This window comes from Eptatretus burgeri, chromosome 8 (genome assembly GCF_056783735.1).
Source record: "Eptatretus burgeri isolate ZD-2024b chromosome 8, Ebu_testis_v1, whole genome shotgun sequence".
Lineage (NCBI taxonomy): Eukaryota > Metazoa > Chordata > Myxini > Myxiniformes > Myxinidae > Eptatretus > Eptatretus burgeri.
The window spans coordinates 7,914,671-7,940,665 of NC_140968.1; the positions used below are offsets into that span (position 1 = coordinate 7,914,671).

Sequence of the window (25,995 nt, forward strand, 5' to 3'; positions counted from 1 at the left end):
AAGGATGCTTCGTTTTCTCGTTTGTGTATTTTTGTCTGCTCTTTTTGTGTGGATTTTTTGGCTGCTCTCCTGTATGTATCCTCATGTGCTGATTCAAATTGTCTTGATGAGAGAAACTTTTATCACATATGGAGCATTTGAAAGGACACTCTCTTGTATGGATCATGTGCCCATTCAAATGGCTTTTACGAGATAAACTTTTATCACAAATGGAGCATCTGTGAGGACGTTCTTCTGAATGGATCCTCATATGTATTTTCAAACTGCTGTAAAAGAGAAACCTTTATCACAGACAGACCATTTGTGAGGACGCTCTCCTGTGTGGATCCTCATATGTATTTTCAAACTGCCTTTTTCAGAGAAATCTTTATCACAGACAGAGCATTTGTGAGGACGCTCTCCTGTGTGGGTCCTCATATGTATTTTCAAACTGCCTTTTTCAGAGAAATCTTTATCACAGATAGAGCATTTGTGAGGACGCTCTCCTGTGTGGGTCCTCATATGTATTTTCAAAATGCCTTTTTCAGAGAAACCTTTATCACAGACAGAGCATTTGTGAGGACGCTCTCCTGTGTGGGTCCTCATATGTATTTTCAAACTGCAGTTTTCAGAGAAACCTTTATCACAGACAGAGCATTTGTAAGGACGCTCTCCTGTGTGGATCCTCATATGTATTTTCAACTTGCCTTTTTCAGAGAAATCTTTATCACAGAGAGAGCATTTGTAAGGACGCTCTCCTGTGTGGATCCTCATATGTATTTTCAACTTGCCTTTTTCAGAGAAACCTTTATCACAGACAGAGCATTTGTAAGGACGCTCTCCTGTGTGGATCCTCATATGTATTTTCAAAATGCTGTTTTGAGAGAAACCTTTATCACAAACAGAGCATTTGTGAGGACGCTCTCCTGTATGGATCCTCATATGTCTTTTCAAATGGCCTTTATTAGAGAAACCTTTATCACAAACAGAGCATTTGTGAGGACGCTCTCCTGTATGGATCCTCATATGTCTTTTCAAATGGCCTTTGTTAGAGAAACCTTTATCACAGACAGAGCATTTGTGAGGACGCTCTCCTGTATGGATCCTCATATGTCTTTTCAAATGGCCTTTATCAGAGAAACCTTTATCACAAACAGAGCATTTGTGTGGGCGTTCTCCTCTGTGGGTCCTCATGTGTATTTTGAGGTTTGATGAATCTACACTGCATATCTTACATTTACAACGCATTTGCCTTTCGATAACCTTTTTGGGTTTGTTTGATTCAATATTTATCGTTGTGTGGTTTTCACCAGATGCATACTTGCATTTGGAGCCTTGTTCTTGGGATTGGTTCTTCAAAATAGATATCATCTTCATCGTAAAGCTGCTCCTGGACCGTATCTGCCCAACTGGACTTCTTGATTGTTCTACAAAAACAAACAACAAGGTATTTTAGAAAAACTGAAAACTCATAATATTGAACAATTTCGAAAATTTTATTAACCATGATTTCAAAAGTGAATGTTAATTTTGTTTGTTTCTGCTCAGATGTTGCAGAACAGACAGGACTGCCGTTTATCAAATGGACATCAGAATCTTCCTTTGCAGAAACATATCTTAAAGTTTGTGAGACAAATGAACCACATTTGAAGGATAAGCATCACCTAAAAATGATGAAGGACATGAAGTTGAAAACACTGCCACATGTAAATCCCATCAATAGGTAGTATGCAAGATGTCACTTCCACTGTTGGAACGAGGCTCAATAATGCTGCCACCATTGCAGGAGATAAAACGAGGTGTTTCGAATGAGAAAATTTAGATATATGTGTTTGAGGCCCCGTGAGGAGGAGTGACGTAAGCGACATTTTTTAATGATATGATGATGATAGGGTAAGGGTTAAAATAGTGCAAAATGGCATTAACTCCAAAATGGCCGATGTGTCCCTGACATCACTCCTCCTCGTGGCACTATATATATATATATATATATATATACATATACATATATATATACATATATATATACATATATATATATATACATATATACATATATACATATATATATATATATATATATATATATATATATATATATATATATATATATATATATATATATATATATATATATATATATATACATATCCATATACATATACATATACATATATATATATACATATACATATATATATATACATATCCATATACATATATATATATATATATACATACATATCCATATACATATATATATATATATACATATACATATCCATATATATACATATCCATATACATATACATATATATATATACATATCCATATATATACATATACATATATATATATATATATATATACACATATACATATATACATATATATATATATATACACATATACATATATATATATACACACATATATATATATATATATATACACATATATATATACATATATATATATCGATACGAAATAATTGTTGCAGTTCTCGGAATCGCATGCCTCCAAGGCAATGGCACCCAACATTTCACGGTCGTGAGACAGTTATTCTATGAATGCATGTAAAGATAGTCCCTTCCCTTTTGTCTGGCAGGACAACAGGACTTGCATTGCTGGGATCTCACAGCTCGGTTTGCTTACACCACTCACTTCATTTCTACTCTTATTTTCTGCTTCTTTCTGAAGTAAATGTGAATTTGGGTCCTCAAACAGGCCAACACGTGCAGCACGTGCGTGACCAGGGCAGGGGAATAGAAAGGCCGTGGGGGCACCGGATGAGCATTGATAGCGCAGAACTCCCGTCCTCAAGCGATCCCTCAACCCAGATTTTGCGGCGAGTTATACAGTTTGCCCGGCAACTCGAGATTATCCACTCGAGCTTCCGATGATCTGGGATGAGATTGCTGGTTGCATTGAAATTAATATCTCGGCGAGAACGTCGCTGGCAGCTTGGTGCCAACAGCTACAATGTCATAGGCCGATAATCGAAAAACAACAACCACACAACGACAATAACTGCAGGACACAAGTGTGCAAGATCCGGGCGGCACGTACTTTTCAACCCATTTCTGGACTAATTATATCGGCATTCTCTTTTCCCTCCATTTCTCCACCGGAAACTGATTTCTATATCCTTTTCATTCCAAACCTCCAATGTAATTATTATATCCAAGCGTTCCCCTCAAACCCTGACACAGATCGGTGTTGGCCCCGCACACACAATAATGGAATCGGGCGAAAGCGAGCGCTGATCACGTGGGCCATGGCGGATCCGCGCTCACTGTCGGGAACGTGCTCGAAAGGGGATCCGTGCTAAGCTCGGGACACTTGATTATCGTACAGAACAGGGCACGAATGGACACATCTTACCGTCTATGCATGGGTTTATTATAACACCTTACAGTCTGTCTTCGCTGGCGGCCGAGAATGTTCCCCACGGATGAACGTCTTCTGACCGCTCCGCCCAGCGAAACAGCGATCAGGCAAGAGGTGTGCTGCACAGTCCAGATCGCTCGGGCCGCGTGATGCATCACGGAGCCGGCAGTCATCTGCGCTGAACGCTGACGCCCGGGCAAGCATGTGCGACGGACGCCACCCTCAGCCGGTCGTAAGGGCATGGCCCGGGGGTTGTTGCAAGGCAATTCATGACACGGAGACCGGTGTGGGCGATTCATATCATGTCGTGGGGTCGGAGCAGGACATTTTCACGGCTCGGGGTCACCTGGCTGGAAGCGGAATGTCGCCGTTTCAGGCCATCGTGGCCTGGCCGTGCAGGGGAGCGGGGCCAATCAGGGGGGCCGATTCAGCTGAAGACGCATCGCTTTGCGGTGGCCCCGCGCCCCACACTGCGGGGTCAATTAAAGGTGGATCTTGGGGCCGATTTCACTCTCTGTCATTCGTCTCCATTCATCATCGCCTGGACTCAGCCTCAACGTTGCTGACTCCACCCACACACCTGGTCCGACCTTCCACCACGTCAAATCGTTCCAGACTCCACCCTCCAAACTCAAGCACCGCCTTCACGCCGACGGTCACTTTTCGACGCGAGCTGCACGAAGCAAGAGATGACGCACCAGCTTTCGGGGTGCTATCGCACAACGGAGCATTCCCCCCCAAACATATTGGTGGCGCGTTTGGGAAATCAATTGTTCAAAGTACCGAGAGACGGCAGCCTCAACTTCTTCTCCTTTCTCGCTTCAATATAAATTCTTCATTGGGTTTTTGTGTGCGTGTGCGTGCTGTCCTCGCGCCTGTCGACACAAGTAAGATTGCAGAAGCTTATTATTATTGCTATTATTTCGGGTTAAGTCTGCTCTGTGTCCGCTTTTGTAAGTTGCTTGTAATATTGCCGCACCTCTCAAATTTCTTTCTTTCCCTGCACAACATACCCTAATAAACTATTCCCTGCACCACATACTTTTCCTCACTTGCTTGTAAATAAGTTATTATTAGAAATGTTCCCAGCTCATTTTTGTCTTTTTCTTCATTTGATTCAGCATGGTCCGACTCCTCGCTTAGTGGGACTTTATTCCAAATGATCCGATCCTTTTCGCCGGAACATCCTTGGCAGTGTCACAAGGGGGAAAAATAAATCCGGTCTCGGCTAACCACGGCAGAAATCATCATGTGTCTCTGAAAATCACACAAAATGTGTGAGTGTGGCTTGGTCTACCTCTCCAAATGAGCTCTCTACAGCTTGGCTCGTTTCCATTGCCGTGCCCTGCCTCACCGTTCACCCACCCACAAACAGGCTTGAACACCAATCGACGTAACATGGTCACCGCCACAAATCACGAACGTCAAGAACCAGGTTCCGAGCAGAACCAGAAGGAACAGCTCAACTGTCACCAACTGCTGTTGCTGCTGTTCCCAACTGTCAGGAGCTGTCAAAAAGCATCAGTTGGATCTCTCACCAACAGACTGCCAACAAGACAGTGCTGCTGTCCTTTTATAGGCGACCAGTGTGAGCAGAGCCTCAAACACGACTTCAGCCAAATCCAGCTTGCCAATTGGTGCATCGCTGCACAAGTCCTCCAACCGTCCATTCTCGTGGTCATTCTCTCCTGTCCATCAAACGAGATGCAACTCCCAATTAATGCAGGCCTGGCTCACATCGCCACGTTCGGGGTGCTCGACAAGCACCAGAACGCAGCCATCCGCCAGAACAACCGAGCAGAGACACGAAGCGCCCACAGAACATTAACAGCAATTATCACCTCTGTCCAGCGCAATAAGAAGAAGAGTCAATTAGCATCCATAGAGCTGCTGAACAGGGTGTCGATTGCTGATGGAAAAAGGTGGGTGTCAACGTCAATGGAAAAAGGTGGGACTTGAGGGAAATGATCCAAGTCCACAGCCATGTTTGACGGTGAGAACAAACTGTCAAGGAAAATCTTGTGGTGTGATGACTCAAATATCCTGCAAGTCCAATGTGAAAAAGAAACCGAAAATAAAATGTGTAAATAAATCGTGTATTTCCAAGCCAATGCGTCTTGATGGAAAGGGAATAGACAAGAATCCGTTGGGCTCAGGGCCATCTTATCATGTGCACGAACGATGAATACCGCTCATGCAGAAATGAAAACCGACATTAACATTACCGTCCTGCATAAAAAAGGTGGAAAAACAGATCCCTGCAACTGCAAACCAATCAGCCAACTCCCAATCATCAGCAAAGTTATGGAACCCCTCATTGCTTCAGACATTAAATCCTTCCCCTTCTCCAATGGCTTTATTTTCGACAATCAATTTGGTGTCAGACCAGGTCACTCCACTCTCGATATGCTGCTTCTGCTCTCGCAACAATGGACATGAAATCAGAGCCATATCCCTCGACATATCGCGTGCTGTTGACACGCTCTGGCACCCTGCCCTGCTCACCAAATTCTCTTCCTATGGTATCCAAGGCCAGCTTCACTCATGGCTCACAGACTCACTCTCCTGTTGCAGCCAACGTGTGGCCCTAATATTTCCGCAGAATCACTTCTCACCTTCACACTTTCATTCCACTTTTTTCTTGCCTTTGGAAAAAACTCGCACACTCTCTCATCAATCCCACTCTTCCAAATCGCTGTTCACCACCACCTCCAATCTTCCAGAATCCAAAACCACGATCTTTTCCACCCCAGTAAATGCACCCCAAATCCATCTCTTTCAATCCAATTCCCTGTTTTCCTTCCCGAAAGTTCCCTGTCGTGCAAGGTTCTCAAAGTCCCTGTGGTGTCCATCTTGTTTACCCTGTGTAGCCCACCCCATCCCTCTCCCTTCCACAGTTCTCCGAATAGCTCTGTTCCCCACAGTTTTGCCCTTCCCTCTCCACGACTCTTGTCTCCTGCCCACCTTGTTGAACGGTGTGTGTTCGCCCTCATTGGAGCCTCGACATTGCAGACACAAAAACAACAACATTCACTGTGGATCAAGAATCTTATCGTTTTCAAAACAAAATTGTTCCAAAAAAGATTCCTTAAGTTGCAAGACAAAACACATTCATGGTTGAACATCAAGGTACTGCTTGATATGCTCAGGTGTATAAAATAGTGACATACCAGACTTGGGTGTTAGTCCGTCTTCCTGATCATGGAGATTGCAGACATCACTGAAACCGATTCCATGGACACCAGGAATATTTTCCAGCTGCACATTTTGGAATCCAATAAACTTTTTGCAGAAACTGGAAAGTTCTTGAATAACATTCTCCAAGTTGATGAATAGACTTCCCAACAGAGAAGAGCCTGCAAGCTGGAGAACCTGCGGCTTCAACAAAGAATTCACAAACTTACAAAAGTCGGCATACATTGCAAATTTAAATTTCTCTTTGGCGAGATCGAGGAGCTCTGTTCGCAATGCATCAGAGTCTCTACAAGCTTGAAGAACCTTCCGATTCTCAATTCCAAGGACATTGATCACTGCTTGGGCTGTTTCTGTTCTCAGACCTTGTGATTGGAGCCATTCCAAGAATGTTTCCATTTCACCGATGACCTGTCAGGGACACAATGCTTATGTTAACAAAGGAAAGGTTATTGGTTCACGAAAAAATATTTTCACGAAAAAAAAAAAGTGACCACTATATTCGTTATTGTTGTGTGTCTGTCTGTCTGTCTGTGTGTGTATGTCTGTCTGTCCGTCCCGATCATAGCTCCGTTGGTTTTGACCCGATCCTGATAAAATTTTGGTGGGAGGTTTGTATCATGATCTTGTTGTGTTTTCCTGAAAATGGGCGTGGTGCGCCCATTGTGGACGGAGCCACGCCCAAAAAACATGTGTTGTTAGGGGGTAGCCAATTTCAATTTGCATCTTCTCCAAGGGGGTTTGTCGAATCTGACATGGGTTTCGCCATTTGGTTAGCCCAATGGCACCTGCATAGCCCCATGGAGCTCGATTTTTCATTTTCATCCCAAGTTCAAGGTCACAAGGTCACGAACTTAGAAAATTGCGAATTGTGTTTTTCGGGGGTAGCCGATTTCAATTTGCATCTTCTCCTCGGGGGTTTGTCGAATCTGGCAGGGGTTTCAGTATTTACTTCGCCCAATGGCACCTGCATTGCCCCACAGAGCTCGATTTTTCATTTTCGTCCCAAGGTCAAGGTCACAAGGTCACGAAGAAAATTACGAATTTTGACATAAAAATCATACGACCGCCCAAACTTTGAGAGCGAGGATGACAATATTTTTTATGCATAATGTTGAGGTCATTCCCCACCTAAAGTCTCAAAACCATTTTGATCCATCTCGAACACCTTGCCCGTGGCACCCCCTTCAAATCTGTTTTTACGCTGATTTCATCAAATTATGGATAATCCAAGGAGTGCGAAATTCCATAGAGTCCAGATGATGTTATCTTGTTCCTGGAATATTCCAGAAGACGTTTTGCACCAAAGGTCATAATCCTTGAACTTTGACCTTTAAAGTTCACAAAGGTCAAATTTTCAAAGTTGTGAGAATCGAACTGGGTTTTCGACCTTCTTCGACGAACTAACTCCAATAAGCAAAAGTATGTTTCCTTATTTTAATGTCCCCAACATTGTTTTGTGACCTTTTAAGGTTATGCAAAGGTCAAATTTTGAAAGTTGTTGAACGAAACCGGGTTTTCGACATTTTGCAGCTCATAACCTGTCACTCGTACCACATTATGTTGATCATTCTTATAACTCGGTCAAACATTATCACATTGTCTCATCCTTGACTTCTGAAACAATCTACATAGTCAAATACCGTTCGTGAACCATTGTCGTCTTCAGACTTGTTCATGTTATTTTCTTTACTCTGTATTTTATCCAATCAATGCAGGGCTTTGCAGTCAGTTTGTTCACTCCATGTGAGCTTGCAGGATGGACTCGAGGTAGGCATACTGACCCTGAGTTGTCTTGCTTGGGTTTGAATCCCGACACGGCAATAAACTGTCACCATGGTGTTTCACAGATTTGGAAACGGATCAACGTGTGTACCGTCCTTCAGATGAACGTTCAACTGGGCATCCCCTCTCACAGCATTAGTTGAGAAATATTAAAGATCCCATGGAGTCTTTCTCGAAGATGAAGCCAGCTATCACTAGCACGCTGACCAAATTCCAAATTTCTTCTTGAAAATAGAGGGGGCACTACATCAACGGCACAGCCACACTCACAGCAATGATGCAACCAGCAGGCACTGCAAACAAAATGAAAGATCCAAAAACTAAAGTGCCACCTCAGCACTCCCACCCTCATTATTGTTTCATCAATCAGCATATAATCAATCTCCATAGACAAAAACGGAAATGCATCAACAGTAACACCATGGCTCTACAAAACAAGGATAAAACAAGCAGAAAAGCCACGGTGGGGGAAGAACCTCTTATTCCTTTTCTTCTTTCTCTTTCCCCTTTCATGGACACCCAGCAGGATTAAATACAAAACCTGCCACAAGGGCAGAGGAGCTCCTTGTGAGCCAACAACCATACATATCTGGTGCCAACTGCATCTGCTGACATCCTCCTGCAGTTGCTTACCTTTCCTTGGAAGTTGGTGGTGGTATTTGTCCTCCGACCACCACAAAACACAATGTCGTGTGTGTTGTGGTGGTGCTGAGGTGTCGTCCACCAGACGTGTCTCCTCAGGTTAATCTGAGGAATCCCTTCGGTGGGGTGTCTGGAATGTCCTATCCTTAAGTGATGGGGATGGGTCAGGCATTTGCCTTGGGGATGGCCACATGGAAGGCCCTGGAGTACAAGTGCAAAGTGGACGCAGTGGCGCACTGTGGCACATGCTTCCAATGAATGAATTAATGAATTTCCCTTCATACAGTGTGAGCTCTATTGCTTGGAATCTGCAACTGCCACCACCCAGGAGCAGCCTCAGATGAACTGATGCCCCATGCAAGTCGTCGTCTTCGGAGCCCCTTTTCCATTTGTTCAACATGTGAATGCCTCATGAGGGGGTATGGGGTGGTGAGAGTCAGTCAGGGCAGGCAGTGGCGAGGGGCAGTCAGGGTCGGCAGTGGTGAGGGCCAGTCACGGCAGGCAGTGGAGAGGGGGCAATCAGGGCAGGCAGCAGTGAGGGGCAGTCAGGGCAGGCAGTGATGAAGGGGCAGCAAGGGTCTTGTCATGGGATATTGTGGGATTGATGTTGTGTATTGTTCACCCCAAAACAGCAGATCCCCACCCTCCTTTTCCCAGCCACCAAATTATTCGTTTATTAACACCCTGGTGATAACCCTGCACCTGCCCCACTTTTCTCATCCCCACACTCCCATCCCCCTCCCCAATCCCCTTATTAAATTGAGTCGTTAGCTCAACGGATATATCTAGTCTGAATCGTGGTGTTGGTGTTGCACAGATGTGATCAACCAAATCTGAATTGCCACCACCTGTGCCAAATTTCGTTGTTTATACCTGTTATATCTTCCTGGCTGGGTCACACAAAGCCAGCACACCAGGCGGTCTCCTGGGTCACCTGCTCCTCAAACCGGCCCTGGCCCGACCATCTTTTTCTTATAATAGGCTCTTGCTGTCTGTGTCTGTCTGTCTGTCTGTCTATCCCATCCTGAAACACAGAAAAGCTCTTTGGAGAGAAAAAAGTGCTCCTGACCACATAGAAAGCTTTCGTCCACAGCCTGATGGAGTACAGCTCTCCCCTCTGGGCTGGTGCTCCTGCCTCTTACCTTACTCAGCTTCACGCTGCAGAAACTAAGGCATTTAGGATCATTGGTATCTCCTGCGGTGAGGCCGAATCTTTGGGCCTCTCACTCACCACAGGCAAGTCGGCGATCTTTCTGTCTTCTACTGTCTCCTCTCTGGTCTGGTCTTGTCCCCCCCCCCACCCCCTCGCTGTCTGCGATATTCACTCCTGCCCCACCACCCCCCATATTTCCACAGGGCATTCAATATCTGCTCGGAACCCTCTTCTGGTAAAAACTACCAAAATCAATCATCACTGCTCACCGTCACTCTTTCATTCCTCTATATTCCCACCTTTGGAATAAACTCCCACACCCTCTTCAACTCCACTCTTCCCTCCAGGTCTTCAAAACAGCTGTTCACCAGCACCTCTTCTCTTCCCCCATCCAAAACCACAATCTTTTCCACCCCCGTTAATTCACCCAAACCCCCCCTCATTTAAATTTGCTGCTTTGTGAAGTCCTGAAAGTCCCTGAAGTGTACATCTTGTTCACCCCCACGTTCCCTGCCCCCATCACTCTCCGTTCCACATATCTCCTCATGCCTTTGTTAACCTCCGCCATCTTCGAAGATGGATGGAGGTTACTGTTTTCACCCCTTTCTGTTTGTTTGTTTGTTTGTTTGTTTGTTTGTTCTCTTGCCAAAACGAAGTTTTTGCAGGATATGTTCGTCAGCTTGTATGTTTTTTTATTTTTATTTTTTGTTTGTTCGTCTGTAATCACGAATAAAAAATTCTGCAGGGCACAGTTATCATTGGAAATTTTTGTAACTTCGCATATCAGAGGCCTATAGAGGTCCCTTTCAGCGCATAAATTTTTGAAGGTCAAGGTCAAAGGTCAAGGTCACTTTATCGCAAATCAGGGGAGTCGACGAAACCCTTATTTTTTTGAGTAATTTTGATCAGATCGTCTTCAAACTTCATGGGAATATAGTTCATGGTCTGGCGCTCAGCTGATTAATTTTTGGTGGCGATTGGCCTTGACCTTCATGGTTAGCGCCGAAGGTTAAGCATATTTGACCCCAAGGTCAAATTTTCAAGTTTTAGGAACCATATTGTGTGGTACCTCAAATTGAACACCTCGATGAGTGCTTTCTAGATATGTCAAGCTTGAGACATTATGATGTCATTTGGTGACGTTATGAGGAAAACACATATTTTTAATGGTTTCTCTGTAGAACGATTCTCATCGGAATCTCTCGAAGGCAGATATTCCTCAAGGAGTCGCTCCTGGTGGATAGCAGTTCTTTTCACCTCAGTGTGACCTTAAAGAAGTCACACGTGGTCACCTTTTGGCAAGATACGGGTTACCCTGCGGATGACATTAGTCGGGTGAATATATTGGTTCTAGCTCACTTTTCCCCATGTAAATGAATGGGGGATTTTCAGCGATTCCCTTTTTTTTTCCCCCTAAAAATAAACCCCCTTTTCATCCGTTTTTCCCTGCTGTGCAGGGGTTTGGCTTTTTCTCGAGGCAATGTTTTATGGCCGGATGCCCTTCCTGACGCCAACCCTGGTCGCCTCTTACGACACACAGGGATATGGTACACCTATTCTAACCGGGGCATACTCCGGGACCAGTACACTGGTACTCACTTTGCCGACCTCAGATGGATGACAGGCTGAGTCAACCCCCTGGTGTATTAATTCAGTGGCTCAACGGGATTCGAACTCGGGACACTGGGATCCCAAGCCGCCACCCTAACCACTAAGCCAACACCAGGCTTTTATATATATAACCAGGCTATCCCAAGGTATATTTATTTGTCTCCCCTTTTAACCTGGAGGTTGATCAGCTCACTCATTGAACCTATAAAGATTTGTTCATTCTCAAATTCCTTCAATAGTTTAATTTTCTTTGCACAATAATCCCCATCTAAAATATTGACAAACAAAACATTTGAATCTTTATATTTTTTAAGATACCCCTTTTGTGCCATTACGAAATGATAAACTTCTCTTAATGCTCTTGTTTGACCACCTCCTGAGCCACATATCATTTTGAGATTATAGTAAATTGTTTTTTCATTGTTCAATTGATAACCATCAAAGTTTTCAGTCCATTCAAGGATATTCATTTTTTTCTTTACATCCTCTAACTCACTAGTTTTTAAATTGATTCGCTTATTTGTTTTATTTACCTTTGTTTTAGTTATTTTTTCAATAAGACTTATTTGATATTTTTCACATTCATTATGTTTTCCATTTATATACCAAGACTGAGATTTTCTCCACTCTTTAGTTTGATTAATACTTGGTTTAACCATTTATATATTGCGAAAAAACCACAAGTGTAGCCCTTAAAAACCCTAACCCATCTTCCCATCGTTAAAACACAATCTATTCTATTCACTCTATCATACAATATCCATATGGAACACAATCTATTCCATTATCTAAAATAAATCTCTTATCATCAAAGGCTCCTAATGTCTTTTTATTTACTTCTTCACTATATATGTTATGTTTATAACTTCTTATTGTATTCATTTTCCTATATTCTTCTTTCTTATTCATCAAACAATTATAATAATTTCTAAAAGTTATTGATTTCTTTATTACATATTTCTTTATTCCCTTTAACCTCTTATCAATCTGATCACCATACTTATAAGCATATGCCTTTGCTCTCAATCCAATAAACTCACTCATTACTTTTCCACCCAACTCATCCTTAAACTTACCAATAACCTTTTCATTCTTTTTGGAAAATAACTCACTCTTCTTGCTGAAATTACTTGTATCATATACTCCAATATTTTTCTTCATATCTTCATAAACATCATCAGTTTTTTTATCTAGGATAAAACTATCAGTGTCCATATACAACAATGAAACATTTTCACCATACTCTTTCTTTAAGTCATTATACAAATAATGATACATCAATATCTTTGATAAATCAAGAACTGCTGTTCCAATATAAATTGGTTTATCCATTACAATACTTTCCTTTTTCATATGAATTGCAGAAAAGTTCTCTGAAAAAACCTCTTCTCTCTCAAAACTTGGTTTATTTATCAATCTCGAAGCTTCTTTCCAAGATGTTGCGAATCTAATGTTTTGCCTGTTTCTAACATTTTCCATCGTCTTTCCAAATACAGCATTATTCATTAATTTATAAAAGTCCCCTTCAAATTTTACTTTTGTATTTGCTCTCATATCTGTATTGAATTGAATATACTTTTTCACCCAAGGACTTTGTTTAAATTTTAAAACTCTATGAATTTTAGCTACACTCAATCCTTCTCTCAAAAACTGTTTTAAGCTTCTCTGATGCAAAACATATCCCTCTTTTTCATAGAATGTTGTTAATAACTTTTCTGTTGATTTACCTTTAATATTAAAACTTTTATGATAATCACTTAACCATTCTTTCTTTGGGGTTTCTTTCTCACATGCAAAAGGAAGATCTTTATGCTTATTATGAAGATCACTCGGGTACCTCAAATCAACTTCAAAATAATAACCTTCTTCTTCGTCATTAAATTCCTCTTGAGAAGAAATAACAATATTCATCAAAGCCTTTTCATAATCCTTTTCTTCCACCCACTCTAATTTACCATAAGGCAGAGATTGAGACATTGCCCATCCATACAAATTATTAGCATCAAAATACATCAAATAATTACTATCTTTTTCACTATCATAATTTGGAAGATATTTATTATTTGCTTTGGCATATCTTTTTGAACATACTTGTGATATTCCACCTCTCTTGGACTTCTCAATCATCAAAAGCATATCAACATCACTGATTAAATCTATATCTTGTTTTGTCATTTTCAACATTGCACTCCAAGCTAAACCAGGAGCTGTGAAATAGTGGGCAGGGTCTAATCCATAACAATTTTTATTATGACAGAGTGATCTAAAAGCTTCAAACACATCAGCCAACAATAAAACATCTGTTTTTCGATATAAATCATGATATTCTCCAAGGTTCTTTATCTTAAATAATTTCCATATTTCTTGTGCGTGTTTATATTCCTTATCACTTATCTCTTCTTCATAAAGGTTATTATAGAAACTTTCTTTTGATGGAAGTTGTGTTTCTTTAAATCTCATAAATGAATCCATATAATCATAAGGATAAATTCCCTTACTTGTAAGAATTTTCTCTTTACTTTGAATTTCATTCCTTGTTTGAATTTCCTCTCTCGTAAGAATTCCTTCTTTAATCAGAATTTCATCTTTAATCAGAATTTCCTCTTTCGTTAGAATTTCATTCATTGTTCGAATTTTCTTCATAATTAGAATTTCATCTTCAGTTAGAATTTCTTCATTAATTAGAGTTTCCTCTTTACTTTGAATTCTCTCTTTAATCTGAATTTCCTCTTTAGTGAGAATTTCCTCTTTTGGAAAGAATAAATTAAGATTTGGAAAAGAGTCCGTGGAGCTTAGATTTGATGCGAGGTAGGCTCGTGGTGTTCCCATAAACTTGTAAGAATCAAGAAACCGAATACGAGTTATAGGTTTTGTGAATATCATTTTTGTAAATGAAATATACTTTTGACTTGTGTTTGTTATGGCAGAAATATTCCCTGGTGTTTTTGAAAGTTCATTTATAAATAGATGTGTATCATAGTTGGCGCTGTTGTGAAGAAAGACTGGAATAAAAGAAGGTAATTTATAATTAAGATTACAACAGGAATGAGCGGGGCCTCTATATTTACCAGTAAGATGACAATGATCCCTAACTTTAGACTCCTTAATTTCCCCCTCACAAATATGACAGATATTGTTCTTTCTAAATTCTAATTTTTCTTCTTTGGTTAATTTCATCGGTTCATTTGTTTCTTTCATTAATTTCGTGAGTCTTATACAATCCTTTTCTAATCGTTTTACAAACTCTTGTGAAGCTTTTTTTCCACGATAATGTTCAAGTTTCTTATACTTTTCTCCAACAGATGATTTGATATAATAACAGAAACCACAAGGAATATGTTTTTGATATTTATTTGTATATGATTCTTTTGGATTAGGAGAAGCAGTATTTATCTTTTTAAGGATACACTCAAAATCAGCGTATATCACAAATGGGTGCATGATAGATTTATTATAATCTTCAAAAGAAATCTTTTCACCAGGTTTAGGCATTGTAATTACAGCTGATTTATGATTACTACAATATTTTGAATGTTGTTCTAATCGTTCTTTTGTATGAAATGAATAAAGACATCGCTTACAAGGATATATTTTGTTTACTGTTCTGAATACCTGAGAAGAGATTAATCTTGATAAATGATTGATGTATGTGTAATGTGAATTCTTTCCAACACTAAAATATGAAAGATCAATGTGCGTTTCTTCATTTTTATAGTTGTTTGAAATTTTTAATATTTGAACTTTGTTTGTATCCATTAATAGAAAGATTATTCTTTTTCTCAAATTTAGGAATATCTGTTAGTGGCATTGGGAATTTAAAATCTTTAATGTCCAAGGTATTCTCATATTTCATATATTGTTTTACTCTTTCTGAATTACATTTTGGTGGATGAAAGTGAGCAAGAACAGACCAGAGAAAACATTTATTATCATTATTCTTAATATTAACAACTGCCTTCTTTAGTTTTATTTCTTTTGGTAATTCAATATAAGAAGAAGCTTTAAGAGGGTTTGATTTTAGAATGTGTATATCTAAAAAGATGATTTTTTTAATATTGAATCCACTTCCTACCACTGTATTATCAACATCCTCCTCTTGTCTTGATAGTTCTTCATAAACCCCACTATTCAAAAAATCTTGAAATGATGTTATAAAATGAAGATCTGTTCTCATATAAGGAGTTTGTTCTTCATCTTGTCTTTTCATATTCATTTTCACTCCCATATAAAACTTTAAAGTTTTCATTTCTTTTAATGTCTTTTTAATAAATTTTTCAACATCGGGTTTCACTATTACAATTGATTCAGCTATTGATGATGGACCGGGTTCTCCAAATTGAAAAATCCTTATTTTTATATGCCCTTTTAATGCCCCATCAGTGTTTTCAATATAATGGTCTCCCTTTACTTTAAACTCATTTTTCTTGTGTTTTTGTGATTGAAGATGTTTATTATAACTACTCTTCAAAACATCCTTTGAACAGATATCACAATGTTTTCTTTCCAACTCAAGAGGAGATATTTTATGAAACAGATTAAATGTGTTTGTTGGTTCGGAGGTGTTTTCTATAATGTTTATATTTGTGATTACAAACATCGCAGTATGTTGTATTCACCATATTTATATAATAAATCTTTGCTTAAACTAAAATTTTCTTGATGAAAATTTCGTTTATTTTACAGGTGAATCTGTGCTTAAAACCATTTTATCCTCCAACTTTTTCACTTAATAAATACAATGTTTCAAGACACAAAAGACAAGTTTCAATCAATCTCTTCATTTGTTAAAGATACTGGGAAATATGTCAAGGATGTAAAATTGAACAAAGATAAATATAACAACTATTGGATAAAAACTATTATGGTAAATAATATGAGTTCTTCAATTTCCTTCAGTGGAAGGGCTTTTAGTATACCTGGTAGAACATCAATTAAAGTATCTCTAACAAAAGTTTCTCCTCTCCTTCTAGTAATATATTCAAAACTAGAAAAAGCAATGAAACAAGAAAAAGTATCAAAAAACAAAAATCTTATGGATGAAGCTTTAGAAAGAAAAGATAAGACCATCTGTAATATGCAAGGAGAAATTTGTATTTTTTTCAACAACCCTAAAGATGTAAATCCTGATGAAATAAAGGATGTTAATATATCAGGTGAAATGACATTTCGTTCAATAGTAATTAACGATCATTTTAAAATTACCTTTAATATAAAAAATGTTGTCGTTGAATCTGATAATGAAAAAAAGTATATCGATATCGATGGTAATATACAACTGAAAGTATAGATGAATTTCAGTTTCAGTAAAGTTTTACTTTATAAATATGCTAGACTTTCCTGATTCTCCATATGACAAATTTGAGAATTGTCCTGCGTGTGAAAGACGGGGATTAAACACAGAGTCAAAAGCCTATAAACAATGTATATTCTGTGATTATCTTCTAATTTCATGATAATAAAAAATATAAAAAGGAAAATAATTCTTTTAGATTTACACCAAAAATGAATTACTTTACAAGATTGATTAGAGAAATGAATGTAAAGTATGAGGGTGAAAACACACCTTTCCTTACAAGGGAAGAAACTGAACGTATAAGAGAAATGTTCAAAGGATTGTTGTTGTATATTATTCATGGATGTAATTTTCAGGGAAATATCAACACAAGATATTGTATAAATAAAATAATGGATTATCTTGAAATTAAACCTGAACTGAGGATAAAATATAGAGTTTCTAAAAAAGCCAATAATAAATTAAATAACCTGTTTTTCAAATATATAAATGAATGATTTTTTACCTATTTGGGAAAACAAGATAAAATTTAACAACCATAAAAATCTCCCAAATTCATTAAGATGTCTCATAGTTGGTTCAAGTGGATGTGGAAAAACCTGCTTACTTTTAAAAATGCTCCTCACTCCCAACTTTTTAGATAATGATAATTTAATAATTTTCACAAAGTCGAGTTTTCAACCAGAGTATCAACTACTCTCACAAGGTTTTAATGCTGGTCTTCAAAAAGAAGATATAATCGGTTTATTTAAACGCCAAAAAAACCTAAATGATTATAACATTGAAGATATAATTCAACTATTTTGTGATACACAGAGATGTAAAAAGAAATCAAATCCTATAACTTGTATTCTTAGTGATAATACGGATGATATACCGTCTCCCCAAGATTTGGATAAATCAAAAAAGAACCTCGTTATCTTTGATGATTGTGTTAATGAGAGAAACCAAACGGTAATGAACAGCTACTACACAAGAGGGAGACATTCTTCTTGTAATTGTATTTATCTTAGTCAATCGTACTTTCAACTTCCTCGTCGTTCCATCAGAAACAATGCTAATACTTTTATTTTATTCAAGTTAAATTCAATAGATATCAATAATTTTTGGAGAGATAATTGTTCTACATTATGTAGTAAAAAGAAATTTGAGGATTACATGAAGCACACGACTGAAAAATATAAATATATTGTTGTGAAACAAGATGAGATATTAAGGGATATATTTTTTGTTTTATAAACAATTACATATATAAATGACAACTATTATTATAAATCTTGTGGGTAAATCTGCTTCTGGAAAAAAACTTTCATAAATCAAGGTTCTTGTGTAGTACAAATGAGAATATTGTAAATTTACTTAAAAAACACCCCGTGATACGCATTGTATCAACAACAACTAGAGCAATAAGACCTGGAGAAGTAAAAGGTGAAGATTATCACTATATTTCAGTGGAGGAACATATGCGATTGAGGAATGAAGGCCAAATGTTTGAGGAGGTTTCTCTTGGTACAACAAAATATTCACATTGTAAGAGTGAGTTAAGGAAACTAAAATCTGGTGGTGTTGGGATATTAGAAACGAATCCAGAAGGAACGAGACAAATTATTAAACATCTGAGTGGAGTGAAGATTTTATCATTCGGTTTTGATGTTGAAGAAGAAACTCAACCCAAACGGATGAAAAGCAGAGATGCAAGTATTAGTGAAGAAGAAATTACAACTCGCATTAATGTTAATAAAGAATTTGATGAAATATTCAAAGAAAAGGATTTATTTGAACACATCGACTTGAATGATGAAGAAAAGGAAAATTTCCCTGTTGATCTTTGCAATTCATGAAATGATATTTTACAATAAATAAATGGATGCAAAAGAAAGAGCAAGAAGATTTAAGGAACATCAAGAGTTGGTTTCAAAAGTTGTAAAACAACAGGAAGACATAAAGAAGAAACGCAGACAGAAACTAACGGGCGAAGAAGCATTTGAAAGAAAACAAGAGAAATTTTTTAAACCACTTTTAAAAACTTCCCAAGAAAAAATGAAAGATGTTTCCACAGTTCCCACAGTAGAATATACTCCCAGAAAGCTTCAAATGTTAAAAGATTTCAGTCAAATGACGGAGGAAGAATTAGAGCATATTGGAGAATTAGAATATCATGATGAAGAATTATTTCAACAACTGGAAGAGATTAATCAACCCCCTGATTATATTGTGAATGCTGTTCAAAACAATGAATATTCAGCGGATTCAAAAACCAAAGCAGGACTCATTCCAACAGAACAACCAGCAAAATTTCATCTTGTTCAAGAAAAGGTATTGATATTTAATGATGAATTAAGGTTCTTGGGTTCTGCTCAACCCCCTGTTAAACTAACTCCGAGATTAATGTTTCTTCTCACAAAAGATGGAAGACAAGGTTCAACTGTGAGGGATGAATCAAAGTATATTGATAAACCATTGGATATGGAAAATAATGATGATAGAGTATATATTGATCTGCTGAACACTCTAAATTATAAGGTTATTCTTTCTGGTAAAAGTAGGAAGAATGAGAAGGAGAAACACATTATTCAGGCTTTAAGTATCCTTGGTTCAGGTGTTAGTTTTCTTCCAAATGACCCATCGCAATTAGTTGATAGACTGTTATTGTTGTTCGGCAGTAAGAAGGCTGGAAATAACAATTGTTTTAATGAAGCATCAGCCATTTTAGACCAGTTGATGAACATGAAAATAATTAATAAATATCAATATAAAGACATTTTATCTCATATTAAATAAGATGAGAAGCACAATCCTTTGTTTCAATTTCACAACAAGCGACCACACATCTTCATCCCCATACCCACTACAACTTGACACAACAAAAGAATATGAGGCATCTTTATTGTCCATGGAAACTTATAATACCTTATTTAATATAATCGAGAAAAATGACAAGTTTAGTTATAATCCGGGAAGTGGATACAAAACGATAACAGTCTCACCCGGAGCATATGAGATTTCTCAAATATCTTCCGAAATTGCTCGTCTTATGAAAGAACAGGGTGATGAACCAAAAAATATTGTTATAAACATTCAAAAACATACTTCAAACTCAACGATTCAGCAATGAAGCTGAGTCTTTGGGCCTCTCACTCAATCACCGCAGGTTGGTCGGTGGTCTTTCTGTCTTCTACCGACTCCTCTCCAGCCTTGCCCCCCCTGCTCTCTCTGCGATTTGTCCCAACCACATTTCCACAGGGCGCTCAAGGTCCGCCAACAACCCCCTTCTGGTAAAACTACCAAAATCACGAATCACTGCTCATCTTCACTCTTTCATTCCTCTTTTTTCCCGCCTTTGGAATAAACTTCCTCACTCTATTCTTTCCCATTCTTCCCTCCAGGCTTTCAAAACAGCTGTTCACCACCACCTCTTATCTTCCCCCATCCAAATCCTCGATCTTTTCTACCCCCGATAATCCACCCAAGCCCACTTCCTTCAATTCTCCTGCTTTCCTTCCTGAAAGTCCCTGTAATGTCCATCTTCTCCTCGCCATGTTCCCCGTCCCATCCCCATCCCTCTCCCTTCCACAGTTCACCTGTGTCTGTTCCCCAATGTTTTGTCCCTTCCACTCCCACCCCTCTTGTCTCATGCCTCCTTGCTGTGAGTTGTGTGTTAGCTCTCATACGAGCCTCGACCAAGGTATACAAAAAAAAAAAAAAAAAAAAAAAAAAAAAAAAAACGATTAAAGTTAAAAATAACGACAAGGTTGATTTCACAATTGATAATTCATTTAGAGAGTTATTGGGTTTCTCCTCAAAAAAGATTGAAACTAATGGGACGTTTTACAGTGATAATGTCATTCAAATATCCTCAGGAATAAATTCGGTGTTAATTCACTGTGATTTGATTGATGGTGCTTATAATGATGGAAAAAAAACAAATACAATATTTTCATTCAGCGCATACTCAACCCCAATTGGTTATAAATTCAATATGGAACCCAAAAATTTGGTTTATCTACCTGTGTCAGGAAAAACTATACACAGAGTAAATTTTAGGATAACCGACCAAGATAATCGTGTGATTTCTTTTAATGGAGAAGTTATATCTATCAGAATTCACCGACGTGAAGTTTTCCAATAAATAAATACGATGGTTATTGTGAGGAAACACGAGTTGGGAAAATATAAAATAATTACAGGGGATGGGATGTTCCTTTCCCCATACTACAAGGGTGAAGGTATGTATCTTGGTAGAGGATACTATAAACCTAAGAGACAAAGGGGTGTTGGACATCAATTTAGAGGATATGGGATAATTGATACTCTAATGGGTATTGGTTCAACTATTCTTAAACATAAAGATCTAATTGGTTCAACTGCTTCTGCTGTGGGAAATGTCGCAGGTGCTGTAAAGAGTATAAAAGATGCTCAGAAAGAATCTCATAAATTACAAGCAATAAAAGAAATTAAGAAAGGCAAAACTCAGTTGACCCCCCAAGAACGACAGAAAATAATTCAAATACTTGGATCAGGGTTTCAAAAGTTTTGACATCTTTTTTCCTAAATAAATACAAGTATGGAAGCAATTGATAGTGTCTATGATTTGGATGATACTATTATTATCTCAAACTCCACTAAAAAAGAAGATTACTTCAAGGTAAATGCAATAACTGGAACAGACTGGAATACGAATGGTACAAAAAGTTTTGAAATAAATAATCAACAAACCTATTTGAATCTCTCCGAAAGTTTCTTGTTGTGTAAATTTAAATTCACTAAAGCTGGGAATAACACAAACGCTCCACTTGTAAATGATTTCTTCTGGAAAATGTTTGATAGTGTGCGTTTGTATATTGGAACACAAGAAGTTGAAGCGGTTGATTATGTCTCTGCTGTATCTGAAATGATAAAATTTACACTCTATACATTCAGTGATAGAATGGGAAAGGGGTCTGTCGAAGGTTTTATTCCTGATATGTCAACGGGAACAAACACAGACCCTGGATATACACAAAGGAAAGGAATGTATAATGATGATACAAAAGCAGAAAATAGTTTTACTGTGGCAGTTCCTCTTAAAGGTATATTTGGATTCTGTGATCATGATAAAGTTCTGTATGGTCTTAAAATTAGATTTCAACTACAGAGGAATGATAATGAAAATCGATTGCTTTTTGGTGTTGGTAGTGCTTTTGGTGATCAGAATAAATTTTTTAATTGAGGAGATGAGTTGGTATATCAGTGAATATACTCCTAATCTTAAAACAGAAGAGATGTTGAATCGAAGACTTTACTCAAAGAAACCACTCAGTGTATCATACCTCAAATGAAGATGTCAACACGTTAAACTCAATCAAACTACTTACACGTGGAATTTGGGTGTTCTGGAAGGAAAGCCACGATATCTGTGGATCATTTTTAAAAAGCCAGATGGTGATACTGCGACTGATAAGAATAATGCATTGAGTGATAATGCTAAGGTGAAACAACTTCGCGTTTCTCTAGATGGAACATTTTATCCACGAGATAGATTGGAAATTAATTGGGAAGAAAATGATTTTGCTGAAGCATACAAGTCTTACCAAAAGGTGTGTGAAAGTAATGGAAATAAAGAACCTATTTTGGATATGACAGCATTTAAAAGTTTGAATACAATCTATGCGTTTGACCTGAGCGCGCAAAAGGAAACTATAAAGTCTAATCGAGTGGATACTTCCCTATACATTGAAAGAGGAGAGAGTGAAGAAGTTGATCCATATTGTTTGCTTTTGGAAGAAACAGAATTGCAGATTAATACAGATAATGGTGTGATGATTAGTCTCACATTATTTTTTGTTCAATAAATGAGTGGCAAAGTACCAACTGGGGTATATGTTAATCAAATCAATCTTCATAAACTATCATCTTGTGTTAAAAATCAAAAGCCTTGTACGATTAACGTTAATACAATTCAGAGAAAAGGAGCAGTAAGAATTGATGTTTTGCTCACAAGAGAACAGGTTAAAATCTTGAATGACACTGGCTCACTTAAAATTAAAATGACAAAACCAATGTTGAAAAAATATTCAATAAGAGAGACGAGTGGAGGATTTCTCCCATTTCTAATTCCTTTATTTGCTGGTTTAAGTGCGGTTGGAGCATTGACGGGTGGTATATCAACAGCGGTGAAAACTGCCAACGAAAGGAAGGCTCAACTCCAGGCTCAAAAAGAATTGGAAAGACATAACAAAGAGTTGGAGAAACAAATTAGTGGAAGTGGTGTAATTGTAGATTTTGCTGAAAAACTTGAAGGTCTGCCTGATAAAGCGAGATTGTTAGTTGGAGATATGCTTTCTTCTATTGCACAAGCATGTGTAAAATTAACGAAAAGAGGCAATGGATTTTATCTTTCTAATAAATAAATGAGCATTGATGAGTGGTTGGAAAAATTTGGAAAGAATACAACATCAAATTTACAACTTGTCAAATATTGTAAGAAATTAAAAATTCATCATATGGTTATTTGTATGAGAGATGAATTAACAAATGTGCCAAAACATACAAAGAATATTATTATGAACTTAGAAGATAATAATGGGAACGGTTCTCATTGGGTTTGTATTTTTAATAGTCAAGACATATTATTTTGATAGTTTTGGTCTTCCACCACCTGTTGAAGTCATAAAATTCTTACAGAATGGTGTTTATCAAATATTTCAAGTCCAAGAATTAAAATTCAAAGTGTTGTGGTCAGTTATGTATATATGTGTTATTTCAACTCAACAAAAATAAAAAATTTTATGATATTATTTTTAATCTAATATAAATGACTTATGTTGGTAAAGATGGTTCTATCTTTGGTGTATCTCAAGAACTGGATATTGATTTATCAAATTATTACACAAAGGCACAGGCTGAACGACATAAATATAATATAACCAAAAATATTAACATGAAAAATGCTTTTAAATTAAAAAATTATCCAAGCCCGACTGACGCGAATGACTTGGTGAGATTAAGCGATTTATCACAATATATATCCTTAAATAAAACGGCTGTGTATTCCAAAGATACAGAAGTGTTGATATTATCTCCAGGTCATACAGAATTCACAGTTCGAATTAAAATAAATTTTTATAAAGAAGGGCGTATCATTTGTATGAGAATAGAACAATGGGGGTATGATATGAATGATTTAGGGTATAATTGGTCATTTAAAATTAACCTCGAAGACCTGGAACAATTAAATCAGTCTCGTAAGGAAGAATATTATCCACTTGGTATCGAGAATGAGTTTTGTGGGTCCACGATTAGTAAACAACAAATAAAAGAATTTAATAAGGGTAAATATAATAATGGTTTTGCCCTTGTTTATCTCATGAAAACAGAAAAAACAGGATTATATATAATAAGTAAGGAAATACAAAATGATTTAACTATGGGAAGATGGGGAGGTGTTTCGTGCCATAATATTATTCTAACATATATTTCTAATACATAAATGACAGCAAGAAGGCTTCAAGAAAATTATCATTTCTGTGTCCAAGCATACCTTCAAGAAAAGGGTATTCGGTATTTTAATAAATATGTTCTACAACATAAGAATGAGGTATTTTCAATAAAAGATTGGTATTATGCTGATGTTGATAAACCGCCAACTTTAGATTTAATGAAAATGTTAAATAATGAAAAAATTATAAAGTTAAGAAAAGGTGAGGCTCTTTTAGAAATTCAAAAGAAATTTTATTGGTTTCCTGTTGTAAAAAAATTATTTTGGATGCAGGAATAACAAGAAATCCTGATGAATATATGTATAATGTTCTATGGGGTGTAAGCGATTCAAGGATAGTAAGGGATGAGGAAGGAGTTGAAGAAGAGAGGGAAGAGGAGGAAAAGGAGAAGGAGGAGAGGGAGAAGAAAGAGGAGGAAAAGGAGAAGAGAGAGAAGGAGGAAAAGGAGGAAAGAGAAGAGAGAGAAGAGAGAGAGGGAGGAGAGGGAGGAAAGAGCGAGACAAAATAAATATCAAAATATGGAAACCAGTGAGATTCAAAAAAGATTGGTGGTATTACAGAAAATAACTCAACCCACCGAGGAGGAAAACAAAGAATTGACAAGTCTATTTGCAATATTTTCTTCAAGACGATTGACATCGTCAAGCTATTCATTTTGATTCAAGTTTTTTCTTAAATAAATGGAGGAGAGAGTGAAGGCATTTCTTAGGATTCTTTACGTTTTAAAAATTAAGATTAAAATGTGCATGTTGGAAACTAAAAAGGTTTTTGCACTCTGCAGGAATTTTTCACATAAATAAATGAGTTATTGTCTCAAATGTAAAAAGAAAACTAATACTAAAAATATTTCATATATTAAAAGTAAAAATAACAGGGTTATCCAAAAAGGTATATGTTCGGTGTGTGGTTCAAAAAAAAAATCAATTTATCTCCAAACACAAACGAGGAGGAGATATACAAAAGTTTTTATCAGGAAGTAAATTTACAACTACTGGAATACCAGGGGAATTACATCTTCCAGGGTATTCTTTCTGTGGTCCAGGCACAAACTTGGATAAAAGATTAGATGAGGCAGACAATCCTAAATCCTGGAGTCAGCCTATCAATAGAGTTGATGAAGTGTGCATGAGACACGATATTGATTATGGGAATACCACAACGTTGGAAGAAAAGCATGAAGCCGATAGAGAAATGTTGTATAATTTGTCTCTGATACAAAATCCAACCTTGAGAGAAAAAGTTGATCGGTTCATTGTGAAGAAGATGATCAGTGCTAAATTGAAACTTGGACTTGGAAATTCAAAAAACTTATAGGCTCTAATGATGTCATTAAGATTGAAGAGCAATTAGCTGATGAATTACATAAACCAATATTCACAAAGTTTCAGAGAAGGAAAGTTTATTCCAAGGAAGTTGATTATATCTGGTCTGCTGATTTGATTGAACTCAATAATGATAAGGGGTACAAGTA

General features: G+C 37.4%; 2 protein-coding genes across 2 annotated transcripts in view; both read right to left on the reverse strand.

Annotated features, from left to right (window-relative positions):
* LOC147021026 (uncharacterized) overlaps window positions 1–1,402 on the reverse strand; it is a 161,529-nt gene extending 160,127 nt beyond the window's left edge. Inside the window, exon 1 of the mRNA XM_085893551.1 lies at window positions 1,305–1,402. The gene's annotated coding sequence lies outside the window, so the exon portion shown is untranslated. The remainder of the gene's footprint in view (window positions 1–1,304) is intronic.
* Window positions 9–25,995, reverse strand: part of LOC147021031 (uncharacterized) — a 33,218-nt gene continuing 7,231 nt past the window's right edge. The window contains exons 2-3 of the mRNA XM_085893589.1: window positions 6,541–6,973; window positions 9–1,406 (exon numbers count right to left, since the gene is read on the reverse strand). Coding sequence (XP_085749715.1) covers window positions 259–1,406; window positions 6,541–6,961 — 1,569 coding nt within the window. The 5' untranslated portion in view covers window positions 6,962–6,973 and the 3' untranslated portion in view covers window positions 9–258. The remainder of the gene's footprint in view (window positions 1,407–6,540; window positions 6,974–25,995) is intronic.